This window comes from Haliaeetus leucocephalus, unplaced genomic scaffold (genome assembly GCF_000737465.1).
Source record: "Haliaeetus leucocephalus isolate CR32 unplaced genomic scaffold, Haliaeetus_leucocephalus-4.0 Scaffold428, whole genome shotgun sequence".
NCBI lineage: Eukaryota > Metazoa > Chordata > Aves > Accipitriformes > Accipitridae > Haliaeetus > Haliaeetus leucocephalus.
In genome coordinates this window covers 8911758-8936189 of record NW_010972864.1, presented here as the reverse complement: position 1 = coordinate 8936189, position 24432 = coordinate 8911758, and the positions used below count along the sequence as shown (strand labels likewise).

Genomic DNA, 24432 nt, shown 5'->3' with positions numbered 1-24432 from the left:
GACAAGTCGCTTAATACCTGCAATGAAATAATGCAGCACACCAAGGGGAAGAATAACCTTTCTGTGCCTGTTGCTTTGTAACATGGTACGTTGTCAGAGAGTCTTCTGGTCTTCCATGGAAACTAGCTGTACAACCTGGTCTCTGCCTGCATGCGAGTGGGTCTCTGTCCCTCACCTACCTCATGAAAGAAGGCTGTCAGAGTTAATTTTTGTGAAATGCTTCACAATTACTACCTGACAGATGTCTAAATATGGATCATGGTTAGTATAATAGTGTAACTAAAAGGACCTTAACTGAGCCGGTTTTGCTTTAAAAATCTCTTTTCTCACTCAGTGCTCTCTGTTTTAATGTTCCCATCTTCTTTCCATTTAATCCTCATCTCACACCTTTTGTTTCTTTTCATTGGCCCTTCTGGACAACTGGTTTTGGGAAAGCCTTTTTATATCTCTCTCTTTCCCTTGCTCTCTAATAGATACCATCATCTTTTAAAGAGCAGCCACTCCCTCCCTCAGCTAAGTACTATCTTGGCAGGCAACTGGGGAGGAGGAGTCTTCTTTAAAAGGCTTTGAAATTGTGTTGTTAAAAAACATATAAATAAAGCAACAAACCTTTTAATAGGGCTTTGAACAATCATCCCTTTCATTCCCTTATGGCCTGTTGTGCTTCTGGCTTTTTTATTATTTAGTGTGCATCAAAAAAAAAAATCCAAATGTTTTATGTTAAGCCATTAAGAGTTTATTTGGGTTGAAAATAAATAAATAAATGTGGTGCTAGCAGTTGGGACTGTGAGCACAGGCACGGTTGCCTGGCAGAGGTGACCTATAGGAGGCACATCAGAAGGCCAGAATAAGCTTCAGTGAAAGAGCAGAACAAAAGCATCAGCAGCATTTGTTTCTGGTTAAGTACTTTTGCATGAGCCTGACTACTGGAGTGGTTTACCCAGCTTTTATCTGTTTCAAATTCACCTCACTCCCCCCACCCCTCTCTACAGCATCACTCCAAACTGTAACTCATGGTAATTACATGGAAAAGGAGGAAGCATGGGATTTTTAAAATCTTCTTTTATTTTTTTAAACCACCTGATGGGAGCATGTGACTGGTTGGTATCCAGCATTGTTCCTGGAGTTATTAGACACCTAAATAAATGTTTTTTGCATGGCCTGCCTGGGGTTTTTGTGCATTTAGATTTGTTTTTTAAGCACTGGGTATATTTTGTGAATAGCCAGAAAAAGCATTTTGTTTCTTTCTTTCTTTCTACCCCCTTCCACTTTTGTTTGCCAACTCTGCCTGTCATCCCCAGAGAATTCTGCAGCAGGCTGGTGACTGCAGCTAGGGCTCCTCTGTGTGCATAATTAGTATAAATCTTTCTTGGTCTCATTTCCCTGGTGGGGCTCTTGGGGAGAGAGAGAAGAGTCTTTGCCATTAAATGCATTATTAGGTTCACATCTTAGCTCCCATGTGACCTACATTTGGTGAATCAACATCAAAACTTAAACTTTCTAACTCTCTTTCTCCATGAGACTGAAGTATATGGTAATTTTTGAAAAGCACACATATAGACTGCTGTTGGTATTGTTAAAGAATTAATAAATTGCCAGAGGTAGATAGGAGGAACTTCTGAGAATCTGAGCTTGACTTTGCTCTCTCAGTTTTGAGACTCATAAATAAAACAATCTGTTACTCCTCGTGAAGTTGAATGGAGCCTCTGACAGTTCAGACCTCAGAAAACCAAGGGAGAGGTGTCCATCTCCAATCAGGCTCCAAAGGAAGAACGGTGCCTAATGGGTGCCCTTCTATGAGTGCCATTTTATGTCTGGGACATGGAACGTCAGGTTGCAGATGACAAAAAGAGCTTCTAGCACACGTAATCTCAGGTGCATCAAAGACACAGGACCAGTAATGTACACACAGCACCAAAAAAAAAAAAGAACATGGAACTGTCTCTATAACACAGTGACTTTTTCACTTTTTTCTCTTTTGCAAGAGTATTGCTGATTTTAAAAAAAAAAGGGGGTTGTCTCTTTCTCTTACAGTAGTATGGAAAAGAAGTATGATCTGAACACAATTTTAAATGCTAGACTTCTTTAACTCATGTAGTTTGGCAGATTTCCCTCCAAAAGCAAGTTGTACCTTTCCAAATCTAGTTTCAGGATCAGTAATAGAAAATCAGTCAAGTATTTGGACTTAGGAGGCTTAATGTTCTATAGAGCTTGCTCTTGCATATAGCTTTCTGCATGCTGGTTCTTACCTATTCAAAAATAGGTACTAGAGCTCAGGAAAGGCTTAAGAGGAAAACCTAACTGAGGTCTTTCCAGTCCATAAAACAGGGATTATAAACTTTCTGACCTCACAGTGATACTATGAAAATAACCAACCTACTGTATACTGCAGTATTTTAGTAGGCAGGGTATGTGTTCCCGAGATACAGATAAGTAGAGTGGAACAGTGAGGTTATTGGGAGAGAGGAAGAATATATGTATACCGTCCCATAATATATTGCTAATTTTAATGAGATGAGAAGAGCTTATAATGTAAGCTGGGAATAAATATAAAACAAATATACAAAGATCTGTGGAAAACTTACTGTTGGCTCCAGTGCTTTGTAAAGTCTACATTAAAAAGCAAGAGCAACTGTTGCAGTATCTTCAGCTGTTATGGAGAAGTGAAGGTTCACTTGATCTCTGTTAAGTGATTACTTTTGGAGGATGGTACTGCTTGACAAGGCACAACTGCAGGCTGTGACCAAAGACTGGGTGTTTGTTGGGTACTGAGAAACAATCATCACATTTGTTTTAAAAATCCTAAGAGTTACTTAGACAATTCTACTTGCAAGATCATTCACCATTCATATTTTAAAGGCATTATTTTCAAGTATTGATAAAAGAGATATAGCTAGGTATCTTAAAGTTTTGTGGATTTCTAGAAAACTTTTACATTTTTAAAAGCTATACTTCTATCATCTAATTACTGGTCATGGATCATTCAGTTGTTAAAGTATATCAGCAGTTGAATGTCCTTTACGTCATACCTGCAATGATCCTTATTCCTGGAGTAAAGATTTGAAAGAACCTATGCCACAAACTTGTAAAATCTTACAAAAGTTTTTCACTTGGGATGAGATCAGAATACACATTTACACTGCAGAACCAGATCCCACAAAAGGAAAGACAGACTAGCGTTTATTTTACAACATAATGTCACCATGTCTCATGCTGTAGTCTCGCGAACATACACGGCAGGTGTTTTGTAACACCTGTCTTTCAGACCTTTGAAAGCATAAGAAAAAATATTTACTAGGAAGTTGTAAAAAAAAAGCAAGCATGGGAAGGTCTGCCATGTAGATAAGAAAGAAGGATGGTATGGATTGGATGGCAGAAAGAGGATTCCAGTGCTGGTCTGACAGTTAAAGAATGAAATTATGAAGGGCTCAATAAGAACAATTTTTCATCTTTCCACATCTGGAAATAGCTGTTGTCTGTGATTTATTTTAAGTATAAAGAAAAGCACTAGAGTGGCTTGGTGTGAATGGAGGCTAGTGGCCAGTCCTGGAACCACTGGGTCTATATGGTACTTCTCTTCCTATAAGGAGCTGAAAAAGATATTTCTGCTTTTCTGACAAAGTGTGGCTTTATGACTAGTGGGGTAAGACTTTTCAAAGAATAGATGGGTTTAAAATAATGAAAGTGGGTGGAGAGGGTTTATGATTCTAGGAATACCTGAAACTACCAAACTGAAATGCAAAATCTATAGTTCCTGTGATATTTCGAGCAATCCCAAATTGCTTTAAGAATTCAGTTGTATAATGAGGCAAAGTCATAAAGTTGGGTCAGAATTCCCACTTTGAGTTATGGGAATAATGAACACTTGAAACTTGGGTATGACATATAATTGAGGCCTATTTCTTTAACGAATGAAAGCAAAAGATTTGCCACAGGTGGTGTAATTTTGCTGGGTGTGAAGTAGGGTAAGCTGCTGAGTTTCTTTGTCTGTTTCTCTTTAGGGTCTGGAAGACTCTTAACTAGCTTCTGCTGCTTAACCTGGCTCCAGGGTTCCAAATCTAGATCCTGCACTAATTCCAGATCCCTCTGGAAGAAAATAAAGGTTATAGTGAGGAAAATACCATGTGGGAACTGTAGCAAATGCACCCTGTAGACTAAGCAAGACTGAAGTTCTGCTTACAGATGATAAAGCAAATATAGCTGAATGATAAGATGGAGAAAAAGTAACACCCGCCTCCTCCTCCTCCTCTGCACACACACACACAACTTGTTTACAAAAGTGCCTTGTAGTGACTGCTGGTGGTGTCACTCCGTCCCATGCCCCAGAGCTATCACCGGGCCTCATGGGAGATGTGACTACAGCATCGGACATGGGACTGTTTGTTCACTCACTTTCTGTGAAGAGAGTTTTGAACTGTGTTTTGAATAGACAGCATTTTCTTTGTGTGGTTGGTAAATAACACAGAGCAAAGTTAGTCAGCAAGTTGCATAGCTTCTGCATTCTGATTCTTTGGAGCCCTTTTGTACCAAGCTTGACAGGATGTTTTTAACAGAATGTGACCTCACTGGGATACCAGAGGTAAGGAAAAAAGTTATTGGGGCTGTTGTGGAATATTTTGCACAGAGCTGACCGAAAGCACTGCTTTAATATGCTTCTTGGAAAGAAGACGGTTTCACGGTGATACAGTCAGCACCTTGTTTAGTGAAAATCAATGTCTCTCACTCCTTCATAAGTTATACGAAGTCTTAATAAGATTTTCTATTTCCCACTTATGGAAAAAGATGCTGATTTGCAATCTCAGAACAATTATGTGCTTGTTCTAATGTGTTGAGCAAAGACCTAGTTCTAGTGACGGAACATCAAAATGTCTTCTTTCTAACACAGAACAGAATAAGCAGATCAGATCCAGTTGTTCCACCAAGTCCCAGAAGCAGCAGCGCGAGAATTGGAGCGGTGGCAAACCCCAGAAGACCAGGCGACAGCGACCTTCTGGACACCCCTACCCCATCACTAGGTAAAGGTAAGAAGGAAAAAAACCCAAACTGGTATCAGCGCGTTTTCTGGGTAAGATCACGCGTGGGTTTGCATCGCAGACATTAAAGCTGAGGCCGCCGTTTGTAGTTTTGCTTGGACGTGGAGCGAAGCGAGCTGTGGTACCCTGGGGGATGCAGGCACCCCCTCTCCTCCCACTGCTGGTCAGCCCCGGGGAAGGCGGCTGCGGGTGGTGGGGGGCACCCGGCACCCGGCTGCCGCCCCCCTGGGTGGGGGGAAAGCCCTGCCTGCTTGCTAGTGGCTCTTCAGGGTGTCTTTCGTGTGTTGCTCATGCTTCTAAGCACCGACAGCCTTAGAAGGTAGTGATGCAAGGTTCAGCAGTGGTAAAAGAAGGGCGAGAAATCTGAGTGTTCAAGAAGTTGGGGAAGATGATGGGGGGGGGGGAAAGGATGTAGTTCAGATATTTATTAATACAGTATAAAAGTATTACAGATTCCTGCTGAGTATCTGAGTGTTTTGTTTACATTCAGGATCTAAAGGGGGGCTTATGAAAAAATGAAAGAAAAATGCATTATTACACAAAATAGCTTCATGAATAATAGGCATCTTGCTGTTCTGACATGGAATTAACAATATGTGATCTGCTTTACTATGTATAACAACAGAACAACAAAGCTTCATTGTTTTTGTGGTCAACAATTTTTTTTTCCAGCTGGTACAGGTGACTGACTGACTTAAAAAATAAATAAAAAAAAATGGTTTGGAGTCACTGATAGAACAGTGAGAGGAAATGAAGTTCTCACAGTATGTAAAACTGTTATTCATACTTAAAGATTTGCATAACAAAGAAATCTAAAATTAGGCTTTTAAAATTGGAAAGTTTTGAGTGCTGCTGACAATGAAAGTGTTCTTTGGTAAATGAGGATGGAAAAGTTTGCTCATTTACTTATGGTAAGTAGATTTGCTTTTTACTGTAAGGCACATAAAGAACTAGAGATTTGTTTTTTCTTGTGATCAGTTAGGAAGTGGATGGGTTGAACTTCATTTAGTAGTATAAAAGATACAGTTAGCGCGTCACTGCTCCCAGTAAGACAGGGTAATGACTTTGGTTTGACAAAGCATTTAGAGTGATACTTTAATAATGTCAAACTTGCTACTGTACTTTGATCCGCTGGCATGTGGTAGATAAGCTGCAAGCTCTGTCCTAATTAGAGCAAATATTTCTTCTGAAGAATCTTCTAGAGACAAGCTTGTTCTTTGAAGTAGAAGTCTGTCAAATGGGGATGATTGAAGATGATGAATTTATATTCACAACTTTGGTATATGTGTTGCAGTGATACTTCTGGTCCTCATCATGGGTCAGGTGTTGGGTATTGTACAACAGAAAACCAGATTTTATATACCAAACAGCTAATGATACAGACATGAGGCAGCAGTTGATAGAACAAATGGGATAAATTATTCAGGCATAAAAAATACACCCAAAGTCTTAAGATGGAGTTTTCTGATTTTGATATCTTTCTACAGCTGTATATGTACTGCTAGGGTTTTTTTAAGTGATGATTTTTCACAGTGTCTCACCCACTACAGGTAAACTGCCACCAATAGTTGGAAGCTTGGTCGCTTTTCAACCTTCAGGCAGGGAGAAGCTGGCAGGGTGAGATACAGTTTACTTTGTCCCTGAATTTGAACAAGAGAGTGCAGAAGTTCAATAAAGTAGGCTATTTAATATTTATGAAAGCTACGATGGAGAAACCAGTAGAGGTCAGTACAGAGCGCTGAAATGTAAGTGGAGTGCCAAGGCTTTGTATATTTATGCTCTGTACTTTCGATCTTTAACTTTTCCTTTAAAATGTGGTAAGGGCTTACAGTGGCTTACAGTCAATATTCCTGTCTTCTTCAAAAGGTAGATTAAAAATACTTCGGATAGTATGATAATGTCAGACTGTTTAAACAGACTAATTTAAGCAACAACATGCATTTCGTAGCACGTTACAGCTTGCAGAGAGATGCTGGAAACCTTATTTTGTGGAATCGTTATCGAAACCAATGTGTAATTCTTATTACTTATATTGCAGTGACAGATGAATCTAGCTGGTGGTTAAGTAGCAAAAAATAAGGAGAAAGGATAATTTTTAGGAAACACATTTTCAGGTACTTGAAGTTAAAGTAACAAAACAGTTCTTCCCATTTTAGGTAACAAGTTTGGATAATTAACATTAAGTGTTGTTTTAAAAGTCTTTGCTTTGTGTATATACACATATATACACAGAGAGAGAGAGAGAGGGAGAGGCAGACAGACTCTGTATATAAAGTTGAATTAACTTTTGTTTCACTTTTTAAAGCCATTGTTTGCTCGTGGTTTCCTTTTGTGATTTAAAGCAAGGAAAAGAATCACCGCGCATAGTCTGTGCATGAAAAGATCCTTCAACATATATTAGCTGCAAAAGCTCATCTCTGAAAAGCTTCTGTTCAAGCTGCTTTCTGTGGATCTAGAAAGAGCAACCTGCCTGTCCCCATTCTGTTTCCTTGCACTTCAACTAAGTACTTTGAAAACTACCTTGCTGTTAAATTGTAATTGTTGAATATTGAAGAATTACAACAAATTATCACCAGATAAAGGTGGCATGTTCTATTTTTATTCTAACTTACATCTGCTGTCTATGAGGTTAGGGAGAAATTTTCCAATACCTTCAGAGAGAATAGAACTATAAAAAAGGTGAATATTTTTGAAAATCCTCTTAACTTGTTCTGCTTGCCTTTCATGTATTTCTTTAAATTGATTATGGGGGCATGGGAAAGTACCCAGCATCTCTGAAAAACATACTTTCTTTTTATTTGCTTTATCATACACTTAAAAGTGATAAAAACTAGACAAGTGCAACCCTTTCTCAGGGGCATTTGTGTGCCGTTAGAGTCATCTGGCATAAGTGTGAACGCAGTTCAGAGGACTTTAAGGGAGGATTACTGCAGTGAAGGGATTCCCTGATAACTGTAGCAGCTATCCACACTATAAACTGAGGTGGGAAGGAGGTGGAGATGTCATAAATTGTTGTTGCATATCTGACCCGTGATGTGTTTTTTCCACATTTCTGTCACTGTAACATCACACACAGGTCTTCCAGTTCAGTACATCTGAATTTTATTGCAAAAGATCTCCCTTTACATGTATAGTGTAAAATCCTGGTTTTGCCAAAGTCAATGAAGTCCTCATGTTTGTTTGAGTCAGTGGTGAGACCAGGATCTCTACAAGCTTGTTTCAACGTGTTTTTTTTTCCCCAAGGCAAAAAAACCCTTAGAAATAGTCTCATTTCTTTCATAACACAGGGTCCAATCTATCAGTGTGGCATATGAGCGATGGCACGTTAAATGAAAATTTCGATTTTGAGTCCAAATTTCTTACCAAAGGCTTGGATTCAACTCCATTCAATTCTGTTCAGTTCTTCTTTGTTTAAAGGGAAGTGGAGAAACAACTTCTAGTACTGATTTCACTCTTGGCTTTGATTGTGTTTTGAGAAAACAAGCTTGAATCTGAAAGTCAAACCCACCTTCCTTCCCCTGGTAAACTTCTGATATCCATGCCATTTTGGCACACAATATTTTCCTATTGCCTTTTCACACTTCTCTCATTTTTTGTTGGGTAAAAAGGGTGTGAGAAGTTGTATTTTTCTGAGCCACAATGGAACTGCTCATTTACAGTAACTGGTATTCTTCATTAGTTGTTTTTGGGAGGGAGCCTTCTTCCTCAAATGCTGTCCCTGAAAAGTAGTGCAAAGGTTGAAGTTAAGGTGGTTCGTATAATACTAAATGCTCTGGTTTTAGCCAGTCAATGTTGAAGTCCAAAAGTCCAAGTATTTCTATTGCTTCAATTAAGTTTGTTTACATGTTAAATTTCATGAACCTCTGGTCTGCTTTTTTCCTGTAACATATGGGATATAAACCCCCAAAATTCAGGGACCAATATAATGTTGCCGGAAATGTGTAGTTCAATCAAGTATAATGTTATGCTAGAAGTTTGCTATTCTTATCTGTATCCAGACCAAAGACAGAAGATTACAGCAGAGCTGTTCATGATTAAGGAACAGAAGGTCTACCTTATCACTGAAGTTCTCAGTCTCTTGGTAGATTAATGTATGATATTTTCTCAACTGTGGTATTACTTTCTTACATTCTTACAAGCATAGTAACATTATATTCTCATTTTGTCCCTCTTTTCTGATGTCTTTGATTTATTTGTTTGCTGGTTTTAAAAATTTTTCCCTGCAAAGTACCTATGCATAGTTAAATTATCCTACCACTATATAGCTAGGTTTTATGTTTGTTTAAATTAGGGATAGATTTCTCCATTCTTAGTATATGTGTGTACAGGGGTGACTTCCAACATTTTTTGCATTACCTGATACAGAGGTATCTATATAGCTGTGTGTTCTGCTCAAGCATGTATCAAAAAATTGTGAGCTTGTGTCCAGATGGGAATAATACCAATTCAGACAGTGGTGATCAGTAATCAAGATAGAGGCACTAGTGAAAAATGTCTTCATATAAACAAGGAAACTGTGGTATTTGCACAAGCAATTGAAAAAAAATAAGGTTCCTTACCTATAATTATGTTATCAATCTGCAGAATGCAAAATAACCTAAAATAAATTAGAGCAAATAAATTATAATAATAAATGTAGGCAAAAAAATTGTAATTTCAAACATTCCACAGGGAGAAAAAAGATAGATTTTTCACCCATTTCAGGAATAAAAGGCCAGCCTAAAGAATTGGTAGAATTCTGGGAAATGTACTCTATATCACAAGAAAACATCAGTATAAGAGTCATTTTTGGTGGTTCTACCATTTTAGTGAAGCATATCTATCGAGGCAACTTTGCTTCTAAGGTGCTTTGGGGATCAGAAATGGTGCTTTTCCCGGACTATATTACATTGGATGGTATAGCTGGGTTTGGTTTTTTCCACTTGTTCCTGGAGTTCTATTGGGAATTTGTTAACTGTCCTTTTCACTGTGTAGCTCAAGTAAATACTAGGATTTTCTTTCTCATTTCCTCACTTTCTAATATGTTAAGAATAAACTTTAGACTCCAGTATCCCCTTGATGTTCTTTGCTTCCCACTGAAATTAATAGGATACTGGATCCAAGTCTTGAGTGTCTTACATATCCCAGGAACAGAAGAAAAGTGGTTGTATGGGGTGGTCTGAAGCTGAGGACTTGTAGCCTTTATAATGTCAACATTAAACCTGAGGTATAGGTGGAGTTAAGGCTTTCTAGAAACTCTGAAAATCACTTCCTTTTCATAGAAAATTTCTCAATAATTTCTCTTCTACCTATGTACTTCTAAGAGGTCAATATTCACACCATCACCTTAACTGTAAACCAAATAAATGTGAATTCAGTTTTTGTAGTACATATTTATGATTATGTTTACAAGCAAAGTAGTTTCTGAAGACCTTTAGGTTTTTAACAAGTCTCTTCTAAAAACAAATCTGATGTTTGGCTCTACTCTACAGAATCACTCCTTATGAACAAATTGTAACACATCAAAAAGATCTTCCATAGTATATGTTTGTGATTACTCAATAAACTGCAAGGGAATATTAAGAATAGGCTTCACAGAACAGAAAATATTTAACAAGTACATAGTCTTACTTTTTCCTTTTGTGCTTTAAGAGCATATCTCAATTTCAATTGTATGCACTAGGTTCTTCCAACACTGTAAAAAAGCAATGAATAGCACTGTTATTTGACTACATTATTTGGCTATTTTGGGAGGGGGGTTATGTTGGTCCAGAAAAAGAAATGTATCTTTCTGAAAACTTTTTAGCTATGTTTTTATATATTGTATTTTTATCATTACACTCATATTTTATCTCTCTCTCTATATATGTAAATGAATATATACAGAATGTTATGAAATTACCACAGGAATATGCTACTTGGGAGCTCATTATTATTTTTTATGATCTCAAGAAGTTCATATTGACATAATTTTGGTCCAGGAATTAAGACATTAAACTTAAGGAAATGTTTAATTAAAATTAGATGGAATACGGATAAAAGTCTTAAAAAATACTAACTGTGGCTTTAAACTGCATGAAGCAGAAACACATGTCATTTCCCATGAACCTGACTCACAGAAATATTTTATCTGTTTTTCTCAGTAATAATTTTATTAGTAGTTCTCCTACAGAAGTGTTAATCATGTGATTGCATGTGTCAAAAATATTCCATTTTGCTAGCAGATTTATACTACTTCAGAGAAAATGTATGAGTAAAGATTTTCTGGTAGCTTAATGTTGGTGATAAAGATGACCACAGAGAATGTGAGTGCTTATACCTGGTATGCTTATACCAAGTTCCCTTGCAAAAAAGTGATTTAGAGTAGCACGGATTTTAATTCTTGACCAACCCAATTGCAATCTATGATAAGATGACTGGATTGACTGGATTTGTGGTTAAGGGGAGCATGGGATGTCATCTGCTTTGACTTTAGCATGGTTTTCAGCACAATATCCCACAACATCTTTATATTCAAGCAGGGTTGTTACAGAGTAGATGGATGGACTACTCTATGAGTAGAAAACTGGATGGATCATCAGACTCAGAGGGTAGTGGCTAATGGTTCATACTCTGCTTTGATGCCTGAGTTCCTCAGGGGACTGTCCAGAAACCCATCCTGTTTAATAACTTCATAAGTGTCTTGGTGGACAGTGGGTTAAACACTGTATGTTGACAGTGATGAAGGCTAACAAAGCACTGGACTGTATCAACAGCAGAATAACTAGTAGATCAAAGGACGTTGTTATTTCCCTTTACTTGGTACTGATTAGGCCACATCTAGGACATTGCATCCAGTTCTGGTTACCCCTATAGAAGACAGATGTTGATCAACTGGAACAAGTTCAGTGGAGAGCTACCAAAATGGTTGGAGGCAGGAGCATATGCCCTGTGAAGAGACTCAGAAAGCAGGGCATGTTTAATCTGGAGAAGAGATGCCTACAGGAAAAAATCATGTTTAGGCAGAGCAGTCCTGAGAAAATAACAGTGTTGCAACTTTTGAAATAACATTTTCCTTGTGAGTGAGTAGTGCTTCCTGACTCCTGGTGAAGCTCACCCATTCCCATGCGTCAGGTGAGCTTGGGTTGTTAAGGTCCTCTAATTAATCTCTAAAGGTTGCAAGAGATTCCCTTGCAGTTAGGCAGTAGATGTAGTGCTGCACTACTTTGTAAGGGCAACACATTGTTTTCACATGGCTAATAATGGATAATATAAAGAATTGGCATTCCAGATGTAATCTAATGGCTTATCCAGGTATCTGAACCTCCTGTGCCTGCTGGGAGGATTCTTCCTACAGAACAGTCCTTGCCATTGCTCCTGGGATGTTGGAAATTTACTGAATACAAGTGTTTGGCCAGGATGGTGAATGCTGCTCATAGGGAACTGATGGCCTATAGATTCTGAACTGTGCCTTGGTTTGATTTGATGGTGCTTATGCCCTGTTTTTGTTCTTGTACCCTGAAATTTGATGTGAATATTTTTGCTTAGGAAGAAAGAATTGTGTCAAGGAAGTCATAAGAAATCTGATGCATTTTTGTCTAGAAGTGAAAATAGTAGAACAAAGGGAGTGATTAGCAGATATTTGTAAACCTGTCATTTCCTTATGCCAAATCAACAGTGAGGAAACAAAGGAAAGGGTTCGTGAGCTCTCTTGCATCTTTGGTAGAAAATACTCAGGAAAGTGGGATACATTGTAATCAATCTTGTACTGTATGGATTTATACTCCGGAAGATACTAGGAAGTGGCTGGGAAGATACCAGTGTGATCAGCCCTGGAATGGACACAAACAGAGTGGTATCAGGGTGTTCAATCTGTCCCATCCAGACGGCCTCCTGTTAGGCCAGGGAAAGCACCTCTCCTCCACTCACCTCCTCCTGACTGCAGAAGCAAGTTTGATATATGCATTGTATGTTTACAGGTGTGGGTTTTTGTCCTGACTCAGCCTGTGCTGACCAAATGCAGGAATACCCGGCAGGCAGCACTGCTCACAGGACTTGCATAACTTTTAATCACTTTTTCTATTTCTTACCCTTTCCCTTCTCTACTTTTTGATGTTCCTTTTCACCTCTCTGGTTAACTCTTTCCTGCTTCAGTCTCCTCCCCTCAAAAAGCTTGCCCTAATTTCTTTCTCCACATTGGTGCCAGCTTTGCTATATCTTTTTACCAGTTCAGTATTTCTGATGCCATTGCTGATGTACTTGTGACCTTGCGCAGAATTTCTGCTACAGTTGCCTGGGCACTGTTGGCCTTGCATGACTACTCACTAGAAGGTCCCCAGTGCTCCCCTTCAACTATCTGTGAAGTTCAGCCATTGATCCCATAACTCTCAGCTGCCTGTGAAATCCAGCCGTTCTCACTGCACTATCTATAAAGTTTATTTGCTTCTCACTTTGTTATGTCTCAATAGCTTCTCATTTTCTGTTCATGTTTGCATGGGTAGTGTTAGCATGTCCTGTTCAGTTAGCTTTACTCCAGGCAAGGCCCACGCAGCAGCCTCGTTGCTTTCCTGAGCCCTAGCACCAATAGCATCATCCTTAGTTGATGCTGTCAGTGTACAATAGCAGAAAAGGTAGGTAATAAACCAATGAATTTAATAGTAGTTGGTGTAACTATGTAACATCTTCGCTTTCAGAAAAATAGTAACACATTTATATGACTTTTTTGTTTTAAACATTGAATTTAAAAATTAACAGTACAGTGGGACACCCATACTTCAGGACTCTACATATATGATTTCCATGATTATGTGATGCAGATCTGCAGAGGGAATGAGGACACAATACAACAGCTTTGGAGGAGCTCAGAGCAGTCAGGACCATGTATGTTGCCACTGTTGTGGTAAAGGGAATAAGAGATAAGGGCATGGGTGATGATGGCTAGTGATGGATCGTTGAAACCTCTTTAGATTCTTTCCATACATCTTGGCACAGGAACCTGTCTGTCAGGGCTACTCGGGAGTTACGGTGCATGAATGGAAACAGGAGCAAACTCTGCCTAAGTTCCAAGCTAATAGGAAGTGAGTAATCTAACATTGTGTGAGGAGGTGTCACCACAGTGACCGTGATAAGTAAGCCTTGCTGCAAGGCCGGCGATGGTGTCACATTTGTTTATTCCTGTGGTGGTTGTATGAGAGTTGGCTGGCTTGATATAGGGCAGAGCAAGGTCTCATTTGCTTACAGTTACACAAGCAGACCCAGTCAATGAGAGAGGAAGCTTTCTTCCCGTTGCTCCTGGTCACTGAGGGCAGCAGGAAGCAGAGCAAGTAAGAGCAGCTGAAGTCACAGCTATCGATGCAGCAGCAGGGTGGGAATAAACACTTGGAAACTGGATGCTGGAAAAGTCCCTAGTTCTAATCCATGGCTAACCCAGCTGACTTCAGGTTGTCATCTGGTAATCAAATGGAAAAGTGCTATGGTTTTGAGAGACTGGACCCCACCACAGCTGGAAGGCAAAAATCACAACTGGAATACTATAATCCTCTGGTATTAGGTAAAGAAATAGGCCTTTGAAATCACTGTTTACACTTTTTGTTCTTTAAAAAAAAAAAAAAAAAAAGCACCACACTTTCCTAAAAGGTTTTCATTTGAGACTTTAGGAAAATGAGATTGATGCTGCCCATTGTTAACTCTTGTAGACATCATACTCAAACCCTTGCTTAGTTGGGTATGTACCTCTTAAAAATGAAAAATTGTAGAACTTGGGGGTTTTGAATGATTCTTTAACATTTTGGAAATAACATTTGGTTGACTCATTTTTGTATTATTAAATCTTTACAGTACTTGCCTGCAAGTACAACAAAGAAATAGTGTGCATAATCGTTTCTGTGATTATAGCATCTGCTGTCCAGTTACAAAAAATCTGTACAGAAGAAAGAGAAAATGCAACACATCCTATTCACCTGTTTATATAATGTTATGGCTAGTGCCATTACAAAGGCATCAGGTTTATTCAGTGATTTCTGGAGGTCAGATTTCATGAGCGAAGTGAATGAGGCACAATGGACAATGCTGACTAAAGATGAAGAGATAATGCTTGTTCTTGTAGTGAAAAAAAGTTCTAGAGATTTTAGTATGAATAAAACTACTTCTGTTTCTGAAACAACGCTAGGGTTGCCAAGAATTTCAATGGAAGTACACAGCTGGAATATGATGATATTCTTGGGTGGCTTTTGTTCCTTTGTTAAACCAGAGATCTAATACTATCCAACACTCCATCAAAGATGTATTGCATTTGGTTGTAGTTTTAAAACTCTTCTGTAAGTGCTGCTAAAGAACTGGGATCCCTTATTTAATCAGCTGACAACCTGAGAAATGCTTGTATAAGTTCTACAACTGCATCAAAGAATGGCTGAAACAGGACAAACTTGAAATTCTGATTTCAAACAAGTTTGAGATACAGTTGATTGGATAACTAAAGATAAAATCTTGGAGGCCCAGTGCTTTATCTGGGGACTTATTTCACTTGGGTGGACTGTTCTTAGAGACCGTTTTTGGTGGTCTGCTCTCATTTAGCCCTGGATATTTGGTTACTAGCCTGTGGTGATTGTGAAAGAAAAAAAAACTATGGTAGATTAAACACTTGGTGTTTTCTGTGGTGTGTAGCCATTGGTAGGTACATAATCTACAGAGATATAGTGAACATATTAAAGATACTTCAGTATAAGAAATCATTGTCATTCATGTACTAGTGTTATGTAAAATTATTAAAGAGCAGAAAACTTTTGCTTCTTTTTGGAACTTAACAAGATGCAACTTTCCTTTCTGTTTACCCGGACTATGAGAGAGAGAAGCACATTCTCCTCCTTTAGTATGGGAACATTCCTCAAACAAGATATACCCAGAGCCTAACAGATTCCATCTCCAAAGGGAAAGTACATCCTATTCTCAACACACTGGAATGAAGGACTGAAACTTACTTTAAAATATTTGCCTTTTTGCCCAAATATCAAGTAGATTTATTTAACTGAATGAAAAATGGTCCTGAATGCTCAAAGTACTTTTGTGAAATAAAATATATGGTACACTTCTAAAATGACAGAGGGAAAGGAAGAAGCAGAGGTTGCCAAGGACATTCTGAGAACATTTATTGATTGGAAACAAATCACCGGATTTTTTTTGTTTTGTTTTGTTTTGTTTTGCTGTTTTTTCTTTTTTCTTCTCCATATTACATGAAGTGGTCTCTGTCTGGGTGTAATTTTTACTTTTTAGTGCCATCTGCACCTGTGGCCTTTGGACTTAATGTTTATGACAGATGGACTGGACTGTGTTTGCACCATTTAGTGTATAATCCTTCTGTATGTATCTATGCCATGCTAGGCAGTGGCACTGGCCCAATGGGCATATTTATTAGTGCAGACTTCCTGTCTGCTTCCATTGTTCTGTTGCAGTGTCTTTTGAGCCTAATGGACCTTGCTTTGTGCTGGGCCCACCTACAAAATATTGTTCCTGATTCATGCCAGATTATCTGTTGCAGACTCTAATTTTTTCTCTCGCTCTTTTTTTTTTTTTCCCTAACACATTTGCCAACTAGAACGCTTAAGATGGATCTGTTCCATATTGTAAATGCTCTTCCTCTCCTCTCAGCCTGTGAGCTTCATTTTGGAACAAGCTTGCTAGCTTTGTTTGCTAGTATTGAGATGCTTGATGAAAAGGAGAACAGTTTCCTCTAAAACATGTCACATCTCACGCTACCTGAACTCCTGTTCTAATGGAAGTGGAAGTTCTTCCCAGCAAAGCGATGGCCCCTGTAAATCAGGGAGTAATAAATGCAGACCTGGCTGCAGGAGCCGGCTGGCCCATGGCTGGCAGCCTGGAGCTGCGCGGCACGTCCCATTCCTGCTGACTTCATCGGTGCTGTGTGGTGGGTGTGGGAAAAAGGACAGGCTGCTCTTGCACAAGAAATGTTGCCTTCCCTATCAGTAGGGCAGCAAAACAAATGCAATACTTAGGCACTTGCAATTTTTTTTTTTTTTAAGGTTTCTGAACCTAACAATCAACAGATGTGATATCACGATAACAAAGAACAATTTAGTACTGTTCATTTATCTCATAAAATCATGAGGATGCCTCTCTTAAATTTTTGTGCCTATTACAGAAATGCATGAAATGAACCTCGCAGTTTAGCTGTAGTCACATCAACTTAGTGGCAGATTTCATACAGACATTTGAGAATCAAAAGCACCCTTTTCTAAACGGTCAGCATATATAATCCTAACAGTTAAGAAGGATTTTTAAATATTTCTATAGAAAAAAATCATACTCTTGTAAACCCTTTATGGAAAGATAGATCACTTTTTACATAATTTCTCACACTACATAGCAAGACTATGCATTCTGTGCTCATGCTATCATAATCATGTGGAAAGGAAGCATATTCTGTATCATACACCTGGATTCTAACAGGTATAGTTTCTGGGGTGGGTATACCTGCCAATCAGATTTCTGCAGAATGAGAATGAAGACCTGGGAGGGAGAATTTCTCATTTCATAAATAAAAAAAGCTATTATCAACAATTTTTTCATATCTAGAAAAGGCTTGTTTATAATGTTGAAATAAAGCCATATAGTAAAAAGAGAAGAGATTATTATGACATATTCATGACTGAGAAATAGAAAAGGCAAAAATTCTTTTTTCCTTTCAGCCATTTTAAATTTGGCATTTCTGGTTTGCAGTAAAAATTTCAACTGTAAAATTTCCATCCAGAATGTGTAACTGAGTGAGCTTGGGCTTCAGAAGAAAGTATGTTGAAGTCCATATACAAATACTCATGTATGGTTTGAATATATTCCTTTTCCATTCACCTTTAATGCTGTTGAATGCTTAGCACTTTTGAAAATCAGGTACCCAAGTTGCAATGGTGAAACTCCATATAGGCATTTTTGTGAAGGAATGTGTATATTTTCAACCCTGAATTTAATATTAAAATATATGATTGAAATTTGAAAATCTCACGGCAGTGTGTTTGGCAATCATCTTTCACATCCCATGCAATATTTTTGTTTCTTTCCTTTTATGATATCTGAAGGAGTTTCATCAGTTTAGCCTTGTAGTTGCACATCTTGAAGGAATATTTATAAGAATGCAGTGTAGAAAATGTGCAAGCTAGTTGTGGGCAAATCCCGTTTAATACCCTTCAGTTTGAATTAGTTGTGTGACGGTTCTGAAATATTTTTTCTTGCATTTGCTGTGGCAGTATCACAATTTGTTCCTGATAGATTATTTCTCACCTACTCCATGAAAAAGCAGTTTTCTAAGTTGTTTTTCCCTGCTGCCAGTCAGTGTGATGACGAAGTATTTTCTCAGAACTACCATAAAAGCTTCAGTATCTCTTTTTTGTAAAAGACATTTTATAAATTTTAAGGTGAGAGTGGAGGTTGGTACAAAGGTATATCACAGAGGAGACAGGCTATTATTGAGTGCTTATTTTTTATTTGCTTTTCTTTCTTTTGCTTCATAGAGTTCATAGCCACAGTTCAGTACAACAACAGAGATATTATCCAAGTTTGCCAGGACAGAGAAGTAATCTTCTGCTACAAAAGTCTGCTTGTTACATGATAAGATTAGCTTTAAGGTTATTGTAATGTTTGAGTTTCTGATTGGAGCCCTTTGCAAATAATGACCTGAAGGGTTGTGTCATCATGTAGACAAGCTACATGACCATTCAGCTGTGATTATCATAACTTCAGTGCCAGTAATGTACAGTGCCCCAGAACTGCAGAGCTAGGTATCATGTCCTGCAAATGGAATTATTCAGTTAATCATGGAAGAGCCTGGGGACTGAGCTGATGGAAGCACATTATAGCAAGGTTATGCCTATCAAGGATATGCAGCCTAAATCTCCCAACCATGAGGCACAGTAGAGACAAGTGTTATGTGACAGCCCTCCCTTGTGGATCATCAGCATATCCCTTCCCTAGATGTTACCTGATTACTAGCCAAGTCAATATACCATACTACCATCATCCACCCTTGCATCTGCCAGGTTGCATCTGAAATGCAGACAACCAAGGGGCGGGGGGGGGGGGGCATTACCCTGAATTGCACCTATCTGTGAATACTGGACAGTCAGTCTTATCTGGTCTTGACGGAATTCACACTTCTGTTAGAGGAACTGTGTCTGAAGAGCTTTGCGGAACATCCAAACAGGCCAATAAGTAACTACATGTCTTTGGGGAGATGAGACGGGAGACTGCAGTCATCTGCAAAGACCTTCTCAGGAATAGTTGCTTTCTGTCCATAAGCCTCCTGCCTCTGCATGTACTTACTGAAGATTCAGGATCCCTCTAGTCAAATATTATTATCTGTAGATGCCTAGCCTAGCTACAATCCTCAATCATTTTCTGTTGCTGAAGCCATTCACGCCTGTTAGGCCTCTGATGTGGTGGAACAACTTGTGCTAGGCCTTCCACCTACTACTTTTTCCTATTATTGTAACTTCTTCATAACCGCAGCCCTTTTCTGATTTGTCTGAGCTACAGGAACAATTCATCAGCTTTCTGATGGAAGAGAAATCCATATTTGTGGTCCTACAGAAGGCTCTTCAAAAGTCTTCTTCAACGCCAGTGTCCACCAAGCTCTGGATCAGTTTTCCATTTAGCTTTATGATCATCTGCATTTGCAAGGAAATAGGACAGTGCCCTTGGGATTTTCATCAGTTCTGTTCTAAACGGGATTTCCATACTGTAAGCAGATAAACTGTCTTTCCCTATCCATGACATTCCAGGGTCCAACCAATGGATTTAGCCACTAACTTCCTAATGTCTCTAGGCGTGTTTGACCTTTGGAAAGACCAATCACACCACCCCTAACCTGCTGGGGGATTCCACTGATGTCATCTGTTGTAAGATCCGTTAGGTAAACCAGCTGCTCCTTTTGTCTGCTGAAACACCATTTGTTGCTGCTAGATCACCTGTGACTTCTGCAGGCCCCACAGGCAATAGATGCTACAGGTTACTGTGAGCCACACCTGGCACCTCCTAGAGTGGTTTGAGCAGTGACTGATGGAAGATCTGCAACTTTCTGCTTCTCCACCAATTTTCTTTCTTAGTATGTCTACACATATTATTTAATGCCATTGCATTGTTCCGTCTTTGCAAGTTATTTTTTATTGTTAATGCATTTCTGATGTTTTATACCTAGATGTTAGGAGCAACTTGGTCTCATTTGTGTTGCAATTGAATCAGTCTTCATATCTGCTCCTTACAAAACCAAAGAATTTCTTCAGTGTTGAACACTACATAAAAGAATGCAGTGATAAATTCATCAAATGTGGTAGGCAGAATAGAGCTTAAAGGGTGACATTTGGTTGTTTATATGAGTGTTTTTACAAATATAAAATAGTGCTGCTGCTGCTTTCCTTGAAAATCTTAGTTTGCGCACTCAGGATGCATACTTAAACTCTAAATAATTGCTCTTAGTTGAAACTGAAAGAAAAAAATGCATTTCATTTATGAACAAACAGTGTAAGACAATGTCATTAGTGCCTCTTTTTAATACTTTACAAATAAAATATTTTTTCCTGTATTTTTTCTTTTTCTTGTAGACTAATATATCTAAATGACTATATATAAATAATTATTCAAATTATAGTAAAATTATTTGAAAAATAAGAAAAGCAAATTCCAGAAAACTGCAAATACTGGCATAACAAATGTTAAGAGAGCAAAACGAGTGTATTTTTAGGAAGATTTTTTCAGAGATTCCTATAATATCCTTTTCTTTTGATTAAGGGTCTTTTTGCTTAAAGACTTCTAGTTTTCATTGGTCCTGTTTCTCATTTTGTTAGATATCATGGGGTCCTGCCTACAAAAATACTGTGCACATACAACCCTCCTATGTTCACTTTGTTCTTTCATTAATGAGGGGAATTCAAGCATTGAATAATGTGGGAGGCTTTGAACTAGTTGGAATCAGTTGTTCCTCTGTATAAGGACTAGTAGAGACAGAGAGTTTCTTTAGCCAAACCCAGTAAGCAGCCCGATAACTGATTTTAAAATCTGTTCTTGTGGTAGTCTTCAGTAGTAGGAAAAGTAATTTTTCACTTGGTTGACAGCCTCACATGTGAACCTCACAGCACAACTTCTGGATGTGACTGAGACCAATTTGGACAGCAATGGGCTCTGTGTGAGATTATTTCATTTGTCCCCCTCACTGCTCTGAATCCTTTTCTTCTGTCTGTTAGTTGTATTGCCATTCTACCAGTTAATGCTGCTATCAGTGAGGATGAGAGAATAATCCATCCTTTGTACAGGTCTTATGTCTTTCTTCCATCTACCTACATGTTTTCCCCAAATCTTGTGATTGCCTGGGAACTGGCAACAGAGACAGATGGAGGATGTCACACCTACATACAAATGATGAAGAAATGATGGCTGTTGGCCATTGACTTACAGTGACAGAGGCATCTTTAACTTGTACATCAAAGGAGCACTTTTTAAGGATAGTGTCACTATCATGGGTTGCTGAAAATGGAAAAACAGATCCTCAGCTGTCATGTACTCTATCATTGATTCACTGTGCTACAACAGCAAGCCAGTTACACAGCAAAACTATCACATAAAACAAGCTAAGCCAAAAAAAAAAGTGAGAGACTAGGGAGGTGTATAGTACATATTGCAAGTGTCTTGCAAAATGTAATATTAATATAGAAATCTGAAATGAAAAATGTCTTTCAGATGAGATAAATTTTAAGGCAGTCATTGCTATATATATGTATTACCAGAAATCTGACTCTCAGAATAAATGACTACCTAATGTTACCTTAACTGAGGTTGATCTCAAAGTTAGATTCTTTGTAACATTACTGACAGATTTTATGAGGCTCTAGATAATTCAGTGACGGTGTCTTCACAAAATGATAGGCTAAACTTGTAGATAAAGACATAGCCATATTTGTGTAACATAGAAGAAGATAGCTGATCAGGTTGCTGTGGGAAAGAACAGCTCAAAGATTGATTATAAAAGCTGCAGTGTTGACTACTCGTAGATACGTTAAATAGTATCTTCCCAGATTAATAGTTTCTTCCATTTAAAATAGTAGCTGCACTATGATTTCCCAGTGGAAAAAAAGAGGTGTATTTGGGGGGAACAGGAGGGAACAGAAGGTCTAAGACTTAGAATTTCCTTTAATTAATCAACTTCATTATAGAAAAATAATGGGTGAAATAGCATGAAAAATAAGATTTGTGTGTGTGTGTGAAATAACTGCAAATGTATTAAAAGACTGATTAATGCTAGGTTCCCAGTGGTTAAAACAACCCCCTCTTTTCGGTACTCTGATATTTGAGTTTATAGAATATATAGTCCCTTCCTACAGACTACTCTGTAGTCATTTCTGTTAATTATCATCTGAAAGACTATACAGTCCACTTCTTTCTGACATAAAAATGCAGTAACTCTTAGAAATTGTCCCACTGATGCCTATGAAGCTATTTGCAAGAGAAACTGCTGGCCAGAGTAAGCAAGGGCTCCATTAAAGGGTTCAAATGGAAGATAAAGTTAAATTTATGTTTACTTGATAGATTCCTGTTCTCTGACATTCCTCTTGTTTAAATCCTTATTTCTTCTTCTACTTATATTTCTAACTCCTTCTCACTCTCTCTCTGTTTCTTCCTCTTTTTAATTTTTCTCTTTCCTCCTCCTAATATTCCATTTTAACAAGATTTTGTGAGTCACACTGATTCCAGGCAAACAAGCTGCTGTACTGTAAAATAAATAGCCTTGAAATGCTACAAAGTAAATCACTTGCCTTAAAGATTAAGCTAAAATGTTTGCTTCAGCTTCATGTCTGAACATCCTTCCACTTAACCAGATGATAGCAGACTTTTTGCCAACAAAACATATCTTTACCAAACCAGGGCCATCTTTCAATAAGAACAGAGCAGTATGATGCCCTCTGCCATCAAAACATGCCTCTAGCCCTATTTATTTATGAGGAGCTTTGTACTGGATACAAACTGATCATGAATGTTATCCAGCTTTATATAAGACATCACATGGTATTGGTAATCTGATACAGGGTTTTAAATGGATAGCTACACTGCCAGTTTTAAGTGCCAGCATTTTTTTTCCCTTTTGCTATCAAGTGGTATAGCATGTACTGCTAAGAAATAGTCTAGCCTTCATTGAGTTTATGCTTCCTATGGAAGAATTGCTACATCTTTATTTTGCCTTTTATTCTTCTGAACAAAATAAACTATTTAGTATTCTCTGATGGAGCATCCTGGAAATAGATTTTTGTAGGAAGAATAATCTACATTTTACACCTTGCTCCCAAATATATTTTTTCAAAAGCTTGTGTTTCAGCACCTTTTTGCTGTATGTTTATTAAAATAGTTATGCTTTACCATTATAGGTCTGGAAAGTCTTAAGAAATAGATATGGTTTCAGGCAAAAAATATTGACTTTTCTTGGTGTTTATTCTTATAGAATTCCATTTGATCACCTGTACTTCTGTTTGTAAACCTAGAGAATCAGCTCTACTTGTGAATTAGGTATATAATTGGCATTCACTCCATGCAGGCATGGAAAAATCTAACCTGGTGTGAGCAACCTGAAGTGTGACTAACACCCTGAATTTTTGCTTTGCAACATAATCTAGAGGATGCACGAGTATTAACATGGAAAATCTAGCCTCTTTTTCCCAGAGGGCACCTTTGCATTATTGTAGCTGAAATGCTTCATGTACTGTATCACTTTGATCTGAAAGCAAAAACCTGATGAACACTTGTTTGAGTATTTTAAAGGTAAAGATAGTATCTTGAATTAATGCCTTGAGTCCCTTGTTTCTTAAATCATTTTAGGATAAGTTAAACTAAGATTCTGGAGCTGGTCTGTGCATGCTTAAGGGAAGGAAAATTGGCTAATTTGTGCTTGATTTACTAGAAAGCAGGTATGGGAAAAAATATGGTAGAGGGAACATTTAAAACTGTGAAGAGAACCTATCTGAAAATTTTGTAAGCAATTAGATGGTAGTACAGATAGAGGCATCTCAGACTGGCATTTCAGTATCCAATTATTTATCAGACATCCATTTGCAATTGAAATAGCTTAAGCAGAGATGTGACTTGGAGGGGGGGTGGAACAGGTAAGGAGAACTGTATGCTGAATATTTGTTTATATGTTTCTTCTACCATGAGAGAGAGATCTGTAGTTTTGTATGCTTCCTTAACTTCGTGCGTTAGAGAAATTGAATAGCATGACTGAGTTTAAAAGGGCTGACATTAATGTGAAGTCAAAGGATTCTTTATGTGCATAAAACCATGATGGTTCATTCCGTGAACAGCTGGTAGCCAATAAGCCTTTTAAAAAGCCTTTTGGAGACAACACTGAAAATCCAGAGCTCACACTCTCACTGCAGGATTTGTACACTGAATTTTCAGA

General features: G+C 38.1%; 1 protein-coding gene across 1 annotated transcript in view; it reads left to right on the top strand.

Moving 5' to 3' along the window:
* The first annotated feature begins 4540 nt into the window (after positions 1-4540).
* ST18 (suppression of tumorigenicity 18, zinc finger) overlaps positions 4541-24432 on the top strand; it is a 171836-nt gene continuing 151944 nt past the window's right edge. Inside the window, exons 1-2 of the mRNA XM_010574395.1 lie at positions 4541-4579; positions 4886-5021. Of these exons, the coding sequence (XP_010572697.1) occupies positions 4541-4579; positions 4886-5021 (175 nt within the window). The remainder of the gene's footprint in view (positions 4580-4885; positions 5022-24432) is intronic.